The 9,121-nt window shown below is 59.0% G+C and overlaps 1 protein-coding gene across 3 annotated transcripts; it reads left to right on the forward strand.

Annotated features, from left to right (window-relative positions):
* Positions 1–286: 286 nt before the first annotated feature.
* Positions 287–8,178, forward strand: LOC103005376 (uncharacterized). 3 transcript variants are annotated; one of them, XR_451265.2, is made up of 4 exons: positions 4,390–4,583; positions 4,865–5,459; positions 6,980–7,815; positions 7,934–8,178. XR_451265.2 is itself a non-coding variant. In XM_057553388.1 (4 exons), exons 1-3 carry the CDS (start codon positions 4,533–4,535, stop codon positions 7,777–7,779), a joined length of 861 nt encoding a protein of 286 aa, XP_057409371.1. In that variant the 5' UTR covers positions 4,390–4,532; the 3' UTR covers positions 7,780–7,815; positions 7,934–8,178. The 3 variants fall into 3 exon arrangements, 1 of the variants encoding a protein (XP_057409371.1); XM_057553388.1 differs by having other exon boundaries at positions 7,565–7,815; XR_009009299.1 differs by lacking the exons at positions 4,390–4,583; positions 4,865–5,459 and adding an exon at positions 287–469 and having other exon boundaries at positions 7,565–7,815.
* Positions 8,179–9,121: the final 943 nt, after the last annotated feature.

Here is a 9,121-nt window from a genome sequence, read left to right on the forward strand (position 1 = left end):
CGGAGGCGCGGGCACCGGGGCGCGCGGCCGGAGCCCAGCCGACCGGGCCGGCGCGGAGTCCCCTCGGCGGCGGCGGATGCGCCCGGGCGGCAGCGTCTGTGACAGCGCCGCCAGCCCCGCCTCCGCCCCGCGCCCGCCCCGCCCCCGCTGCCCGCCCTGCCTCCGCTGCCCGCCCCGCCCCCGCCCCGCCCCCGCCCCGAGCGAGAGCAAGCAGCCGGCGGGACCCGCACGGCGGACGGTCGGTACCACCCTCGCGGGCTGAGGCGGGGCGCGAGGAGGGAAGGACCCCGGAGTGGTACCACCCTCGCGCCCTCCCCGGCCGAGGCGGCCCCGGCCCCTGGCGCTGGAGCTGGGCTGCGGGCGGGGCGACACCGCCAGGCCTCGCTCTCGGGAGTTAAAGCCCTCCAACCCCCACCCCGCCTCCATCCAGGCCGTTCCTGGCGCCCGGCTTGGCAGCCTTTCTCAAAGGGTGATTGTTTCCGGGCTGGGCAGTTGGGGGGCGGTTCTCTGGGACCAGGAGGCAGAGCGGGAGAGTGGGGAGGGTGCGGCTCCCCCTTGGCTTCAGGCACCCGGAGAGGGAGATGGCTGGTGGGGGTGGGTGGTACCTGCCCGGATACAGGGGTGCCTGTGGGGTGGAGTTGGGGAGGTCCTTGGCTGTCGGGGCACTGCTGCCTTGTCGAAGGCACGCCAAGCTGCTGTGGGTCAGCCTCTCCACCTCCCCCCATCAAAGGACCCTGGACTTTCCAAAGACAAGGCAGCAGGCCATGTGGGGGATTGGAGAGAGGAGCAGAGGGCGAGCAGGTATCCGGACATGTCAAGGGCTCCTTGGGCCAAGAAGCCCCTGCATGTTCCTTGCCTGCGTGTGCCGGGTGGGCTAGGGGTATGAGTCCTATGCGTGCGCATGAGGATGTATGGGGTACAGCTGTAGCCCTCCGTGGAGATACTTCCAAATGCTCTTTTGTCAAGTTGCCGGAGACTTAGAGGCCATCCTTGTATATGTCTTAAGGGTTTGCACTCCCAGCAGTCCTTCTCCTGGACATCTGTAGTCAGGGCCACCCTGGTCCTCCTCGCAGCCCCAGGAAAGCCAGCTCCAGTAGGTGGGGTTCTGGCCCCAGGGGGACCGGAAAGATGTCAGTGCTTTTTAGTTGCTCAGAGACCTCCTTCCCTCACTCAGTGACTGACTCTCGACCCTCTGTCAGGTGTTTCTGGATCAAAGTGGTACCACTGGGCAGTGTGTCTCTGTGTGCTGGGGGACCCCTTCCCCTGTCACCTTCTCTGGCCTGGTCAGTACGGAGCTAGGCCCTGCTTCTTGTGCTGAGTATGTGAGGCAGGTGGGGATCGGGTAGAAGCAGGGGTAGGGGCTTTGGTCAAGATCTTGAAGTGAGGAAAGGGTCCCACCGAGCATACTGTCTCAGGGACATTTGAAAATATAGTTAATTACTGCCTCTAGGGACAACTGTCCCTCCCTCCACTCCCTCTTCCATCCTTGTGTTTAATGGCCCTCTATGCCATCAGGGAAGTTCTGCCAAATCTAACCTGAGTACCTCCTGCTGCAGTGCAGGATCCTTTCTTCATTCTTGTAATGAGGCAGGAATTACAGCAAGTCCTCTCTGCTTTTTCCTTCCCCTGTTGGGATAATCCTTGCTCCTTGAGACTCTGCTGAGAGGCCCTCTCCTGATTCAGTGCTCTCCTTGCCTCCTCGTGGACAGTGGGGGTGGGGGGAAGAGGACCACGCAGAAGAGCCCGGGGGGGGGGCTGGCCTTCACTTTGCTTGGATACCCACTGCCTCCCTCCCCATTGAGTCATGTGGTACAAAGGGCAGGGCAGAAACCACCCGGAGACCTTTAGTTCTCTCCTCATCTTACAGACAGGGAAGAGAGAGTGTGGAGAGTGGGTGTGAGGACAGGACGGGGTCACCCCATCCCTCCATCAGTTCCCCCAGGATGAGGCACGGCCCCCAGCCGCTGAGCTTGGGAGGAGGCCGTGTGGAGGCCTGGCTTTCAGGCCGATTCTGAAGGCCCTGCCTGAGTGACCCCCTCCCTGGCCGCCAGTCTCTTCAGGAGCAGTCAGCTGAGAGGTTGGACTAACTCTTCTGGTCCTGACTGCCGCGGCCAGGCCAGCGGGCCCTCTCTGCAGCTGTTCCCGCCTGCCCTCCCTTTGTCTAGCAGGAGGGGAGCCAGATGGGACTGGGGCGGGGTGGGGGTGACAGGATGTACCCTCACCGTTGTTGGAAGAACAACAGTGACAGTAAACCCTTTTCCAGGGACCTGTCTTGCAGTGTAGCCCCAGGTTCTGTTTATGGAATTTTTAAATTTTAATTTTTAGAGCCAACGTAACACAATAAAGTAGGATTAAAATTAGAATGATAAGTTTCGGTGAGGAGAGGACAGCTGCCGTTAGTTTCGGTGGGAAGTTTTGGCAACACCCCAAGTGCGTGGACACACACAGATGCGCACACAGCTATGTGGACACAAAACACGCACACAGAGGGAGATACACACGCAGACACACGCACCTACGCCCTCTGATACCCCGCGGGCACATGCGCATGCTTGGACCCCCCCCCCCCCCCCGCACACAGGCAGACCCACGTGTACACACCCACCAGCCGCCACAAAGTAGTCGCTGAACGCCTGCCTTCCTGCCCGTTCCCTGTCTTCTTGTTGGCCTGTCAGGTCTGTGGAAATCTCTCCCTTCCACATCTGGATTTAGAGTCCTGGCTCCAGACATCTGGAGCAGCCCCTGGGTCTCCAGAGTGACTGATCGTCCCCTCCGACCTCTTCCCTTGCCGGGACTGAGCCCCTCTTCTCAGAGGCCCCCAGAGCCTAGCGCTAAAGTGTTTAGTATGCAAAGCCGGGTCTGTCCTCAGGGACAAGCCTTTATGTGTTTATTGTGTAGTTAAGCCGGACGGGAGCCCTGCCCCGCTCTGGTCCTGGCCCAGCTCCTACATTCTGCCTCCCACAAGGGTCCCGTAAAGCCATCATCTGCAATGCAAAACCCGTAAAACATCTGGGAGGGTCTGTGGGTTTTCTCCAAATCACCTGTGCCCTAATTTAGTATGAATAACAATTAGTTTGCTCTTATCAGCTAATTGTCCCCCTTGTGGGCTCCTTCTGCCTTGGCCCTCTTTCTGTAGGAGCTCGGTTTGCTCCTGATTTCTAAAGATGCTTCCTTTGCCGACAGCCCTTTCTGCTCCCCTGCCCCCCTTCCCCTCCCCCACTGCCAGAGGTGCAGGAAAGCAGCTGAGCCGCTCCCTGCCCGGCGGCTGGGATCCAGCGCCCCCCCTTAGCTGTCTCATTGCTGGGACCCCCATTTCTAGGAGTCACCCCCCCACCCCGGAATCTACAGCAGTGGTTTTGCTGATGTGAGTGTGAAGGTCCAGGGAGAGCCCTCACCGCGTGCTGTAGGTGCACAGGCCTCCCTCTTGGAGCGTGGGGGGAGGAGGGGAAGCACAGCTGCCCCCTACCCAACCAGGGAGGCGGGGCGAGCTCCCCAGGCCCAGCCGTGCCTTGCGGCGTCTGGCGGGCACACGTGAAATGCCCCGCGGTGGCTCTGACTGGCTGTGCACCTGTTGTTTTGGGTGGTTGAGCTCAGGGCCCAGAGGGAAAGGGAAGGAGGCCTTTTAACTCTTCTCCTTCACTGGGTTCTGGTCAGAGCTCTGGACCCTGAACATTCTTGTTTCCCATGACAAATTGGAAATCATCCTTTGGTCACCAGGAAGCTCAGCCGCCCTCCCCTCTCCCTCCCCTCCTGGCCATCGGGCTGGCATTCTTCCCGAGCTGAAGCAAACTTCTGCGTCCACAGGAAGAGACCGTCCATGGCTTCAGACTGCTTCAGTGATGGAATTTTCGTCTTGCTTTGTTTTCCCGAGGCGGAGGGAGGTGTGAGAGGCGGTGGGAGGGCCCTGGACTTGGAGGGGCGTGTACCTGAGGTGAACGTGGGAAGAGAAAGCAACCCAGGTTGGCCCTTGACCTGCCCACTGCTCCCTGACTGCTCGCCAGAGCCCATTATCCCCAGTCCCTCTGGAGCCCCTTACGATCCGGGCCGGGGTCAGTTGCAGAGCAAGGCCTAGGTCCCCCAGATCGCCCAGCTCTGGCCCTGTGCTCTCTTCCTGCAGCCTCTCCAGATTCCCAGGCCCCAGGAGGTGGCCCTCCTTCCTCAAGTCCTGTCACACTTCTTCCGGTCTAACCCGGAGGCTCTTCTTGATGTGTGCATGCCTTCGTGTGCTCAGCTGACGATACGCGCCCGTCATGAGCTCCTGTGGTTCGCCAGGCACTGTTCTGGGCACCAGGATGTAGCAGGAAATACAGACGTTGGCAGAGTTAACTTTGATTAGGCCCTTTGTGTGTGCCAGGTACTGTTGGAGTCTTCACGGGCAGTAACTAATTCCATGACGTAAGGTATTGTTTGTGAGGTGCCGCCTATGCTCAGGCTCTGTGATAAACTTTATCCTGTAGGTCGGGAATCTGGGGCGACTATTCAGGTGATTTAATCAAGGTTGTGTGTGCAGTAAGTGACAACGTTGTCATGTGATGCCGGCAGGCTCGTTCCAGGACTCAGGCTGCCATCACCCGGATCGGCAGGTGGAGAGCTGGGGAGAACCCTCGGAGGGGCTCTTCGCTGCAGAGGGCCAGGGAGGCCCCCGTGGGAGGTCGTGGTCCAGCCGGGACCCGCAGCTGCGTGTGGAGCTGGAGGCTGGGGCAGGAGTGGGGATGGCAGCCGGCCAAGCTGGGGGGAGGGGGCTCCCTGCGTTTGAGAAACAAAACGGAGCAAGTGCCGGGGCGTGGAGAGCAGGGGCAGCGCGGTGGGAGCCGGGGTCTGAGGACGCGTGTGTGTGCCTGACCCCCGCACTCCTGTCTTCCAGGCGGGAGCTATTCAGGAACATGATGGGTGTGGTCCTGACCCCCCTGCCCGGCCCCCCATCGGCCAGGCGGGGCTGGAGGTGCACAGCCCAGACCTTCGGGTCAGCAGAGCTTCTGCCGAAGTGACTGCCGTCCCTGGCCCACGCTCACCCTCTGCTCTGGGGTTTGGAGCAGCTGAAGGAGCAGCCGCGTCTTCCCTGTGGGAACCCCTCCGTTCCTTCAGCCGCCTGCTAGCAGCTCTGATCGGTGCTGACAGGCGGGAAGCGAAAGCCCAGCGCCTGCGTTCAGCCCGGTGGCCCCCTCCCTCAAGCCTGAGGTTTCTGTGTTTCAGCCTCACCGTCTCCTCCTCCCCACGTGAATGCCCTGGACTCTCGGAAGGAAGGAAGAGAAATACGGAGGGATGGGTTGTCTGTGTGTGTGTGTGTGACAGGGGCAGACTGAGACCTGGGCAAGGGCTGCTGCTGACAGCACACACAGGAGCCGAGGAGCGGCAGCCGTGGGCAGAGGCCTCCACGTTCTCTTGGTCGTTACCCGAGATGCTGGGTGTGATGACGTTCTGGGTGGGAGAGGAGGAAGAGGAGACTAAAACAGTCGCACGTAAGTTTCAGACTTAGAGGAGTGATTTCTTTACCAGGCATACTCTGAAAGAGAAGTTTTGCATTAAAAGGTTTGACAAATCTTTTTGTGCTCAGTGTATCGGAAGCAGGTCTCTCTCCTCCCTCTCAGGATTCCTCAGGTCTGTGAATTCCTCTCTCCCTCCCTCCCTCCCTCTCTCTTTTTCTTCCTCCCTCCCTCCCTCCCTCCCTCCCTTCTTTCCTTCCTTCCCTCCTCTTTCTCTCCCTGGAGCCGAGAGAATGGCGCACACAGGGCAAGGGGTGCTCAGAGTTTGCTGGCCTGACGCTCTTCGTCACCCTGCACGTGGCCTGATCTAGTTTTGGCGAGTAGGAAAGAGAACTCACACTTGGGGCTTCCTGAAGCCTCGCTGGTCTTGGGAAGCTGAAGGGTCTGGGCTTGATGAGGCAGTCGAGTGTGTCAGGATTTCTGGGAAGCAAGAAGGAGGAAGCATGGGCGGATGCACGGAAAGGGTGTGCACGTCGAGGATCAAGATTTTCCTCGGTGTTGGGAAGAAGTGAGGGGCCGAGGCTACTGGAAGCCTGGACACAGGCCAGCATCAGGCTCTTCCGTGAGAGCCCAGGGCCGGCAGCCCTGAGCCTCCTGCCCAGACACGGAGCCCCCAGGCCAGGTGGCTGCACCCGGGCCTTCACCTAGGGCTGCTCCTGTCTGTGTACACTCGGGGTCTCTGCAGGGGAGTGGGTGACCTGTCTTCAAGCAGCCTGTGATGGATGAAGGGCAGGAGTCAGGGAGTCCTCTTATGGGGCCCTCGGGGTCAGGGCACACGTCTGGCAGTCCTAATTCTCCAGCCCCGCTTTCTGCAGATGGATGATCATTTCGGACTTTCTGATGTCTCATTCCTCATTCAGCAGGGCAAGCACCCTAAATCCCCAGCAATGTAGGGTTTGCAGCCTCCCATGTACATATGAGCGCTTCAGCACCAAGGCCAGCGCCACTCACACCACGTATGTTGTCGCATCTGGACACCAGCAGTATCGAGACTCGGGAAGCCCCTTGGGCTTGGCAGGAGGGCCGCATGTCGTGGGGGCCAGGCTCACATCCACAGATGGCCCGTTTCCAGGCCCCGTAGCTGTGTTTCTTTGAAAAGGACAGGACCTTCCTTAAAGTGACAGCCAGACGAGGCATTGAGTAGGACAAAATATTTGGGGGAGGACCAGAGATGGTTGGGGGGCCCATGTTCCAGGTGAGGGGACGAGGGGAGCTCAGGAGGCCCATCAGCCGGTTCAGCCGTTGGTTGTGGTGTGAGGAGGCGGTGTGAAGGGTCTGAGCCGCCTGCGGTGAGCAGGGCGCGTGTCATGGGCCACGGTGGTGTTTGCCGTGAGTGGGTGGGAGGATAGTAGTGGCTCTTTCTGCCGACTGGGTAACATCTCAGATCCTTGAACTCCCGGGATTATTTTAGCCACTCAAAGATCAGTGGCTCTATGTGTTCTCTTCTTTCCGTTCTTCCTTTTAAAAAAATCACCCTCATTTGTTCATTCGTTCAGCGGCCGTTTATGGAGCACCTGCTGGTCTCTGGGCAGCTTGGTGACTTACCCTCTATGAGCTTGCAGTCCAACATGGAAGGGGGCAACTAAAGACACACGACATGTGGGACAGAGACGCTGCCGTGAAACTGGTGACGTGTTCTTGGTGCAGTGGAGATGGGATGTGGTCCTGGCTCAGGGCTCTCCACATCAGGTTCCAGTACTGCCTGCATGCTGGTGCCCACCTGGCGGAACCTGGAGGGGGCTTTCCATGGCTCAGCTGCAAGGGCCAGAAAAGAGGTCCCCGGCGGGCCATCAGGTTGCTGGAAACCCACCTTGAGAAGTGGCTTTTGCCTATCGATGTGACAGTCCGCCTGGACGCCTGTGGTCACCCGCACACCACCTGGCAGAACTCCACGGCCGCTACACGGGAAGGCCCAGCAGATCCCCAATTTGAAACCACCTTAAAGCTCCTGGCATTTTTCGAGGGGCACTGGGATGCCCACATTCCAGATTAAGGGCTCAGGGGAAGGATGAGCGGACTTGGGAACACCACCAGAGATGCTGGGACGACCCGTCCTAATGACCTTTCTCCTTGTTCCCTAGTGAACCGCTATCATCTTGTGAATTTCAGCAGACTCGCTTGCGGTAGACTGGGCTTAAGAAGCCTTCAGCAATGGAAAGTGGACATGTTAACGTCACACCTGGGCCCACAGAGGTGCACGGAGGAAAGAAAGCTGCCCGGGCTGCGTCGCATGACCACTGGTCCCCCTGCAGCAGGCCCAGGGAGCCAGGACACGACGGCGGTCGGGGCCTCCTGAGGCTGAAGGCCGCGACCCTATTCATTCATCGCAGTGGTGAGCAGTGAATCTTTCTGCCTCTGTGGAAGATCCCACAATTAAACAGGCAGAGAAGTGTATTTCATAAAATATGTATATTGTTTGCTTCATGCAAAAGCATTTTAATCTCTCTTAGCTCGTAGCCAAGATGAGCAACGGGGGGATCCGTCTTTCACTGCACATGGAAAAGGCTCTGGCAGCAGCGTCTTCCAGGGTGACCGCTTGTCCCGTGGTCGGCACCACCACTAGCGTCGCCACCATCTCCACTGTCCATTTGGTCAGTGGTGTACAATTTCACATTCGGCAGGAGAACAGACTGTGTCTCGCTCGTTAAATCAGCCCTTTCACCTGGTACAGTGTTCAGTACGTGCTAGCTGCCAAATGAATATCAGATGTTGTAAATGTTTATTAAAAATGAATGAATGAACAAATGAGGTTTCACCTGTGTTAGGGTGTTTGTTTGTTCCTAAGTAAACCCCAGGAGATAGTCTCACCAGCCCCAGTCGTACATAAGGAACCGGAGGCCCAGGTGGGTACGTTGTCCTGACCTGGCCCTGTCTTGTGGTCTGACCTCCCAGGGATGAGTGTCCTGCTCTGGCCAGGTGTTCTTCCCTGGGCAGAATCTGGGCCCCGGCCTCCCTGCCCTTGCCTCCCTCCTGGCCCCGGCTGGGTGCCCCGCTGAGGGCTGAGACAGCCCTCACCCCACTGGCTCCCGCGTCCTATCAGACTAACCTCACCACGTGGGTAATGGCTCCTGCCAGCCCAGAGCCTGGGGAGCGGACTCTTCATTATCAGGTGGAGCTGGCACGCAAGGACAGTTGGACTAAATTGACTGTATTTTGCAAATCACCCAGCTTCTAATTCTATCTGGGAGATGGACTAATTTGAACAAGATTCAGCTTCGAAATGGAGAATCCCAGCCCTTGACCAGGAAAGGAGGAAAGGGTCTTTGTGAAATCAGGTGGAAGGAGGTTTGTGGGCTTGTGATGGGCACAGCGGCTTCCCCAGAAAAGGGCCCTGTGTGCAGAGGAGCTAAGGTATGGTCGGGACAGGCCCCCACCACTCTCCGCTGCCCTGCTTTCTCCTTCTACCTGGACTTTGTGATGGTGTCGCAAAGCCAGCTCGGGGGGTCCTGGGCTTGTGTGCTGCCCCCTGGCCCCTGGACAGAACCAAGGCAGTGGGCAGAGGTGGGATGAAACCCCTCCTACCTCAGAGTGAGTGGGACCCACAGGCCATCCGTCCAGCCCTGCAGTATACCTCACCCCTCAGGCAGCACCCCTGAGAGCGGCCTTTCCTGCTTCTGTTCTAGCCCAATGCCAGAGGC

This window comes from Balaenoptera acutorostrata, chromosome 9 (genome assembly GCF_949987535.1).
Source record: "Balaenoptera acutorostrata chromosome 9, mBalAcu1.1, whole genome shotgun sequence".
Taxonomy (NCBI): domain Eukaryota; kingdom Metazoa; phylum Chordata; class Mammalia; order Artiodactyla; family Balaenopteridae; genus Balaenoptera; species Balaenoptera acutorostrata.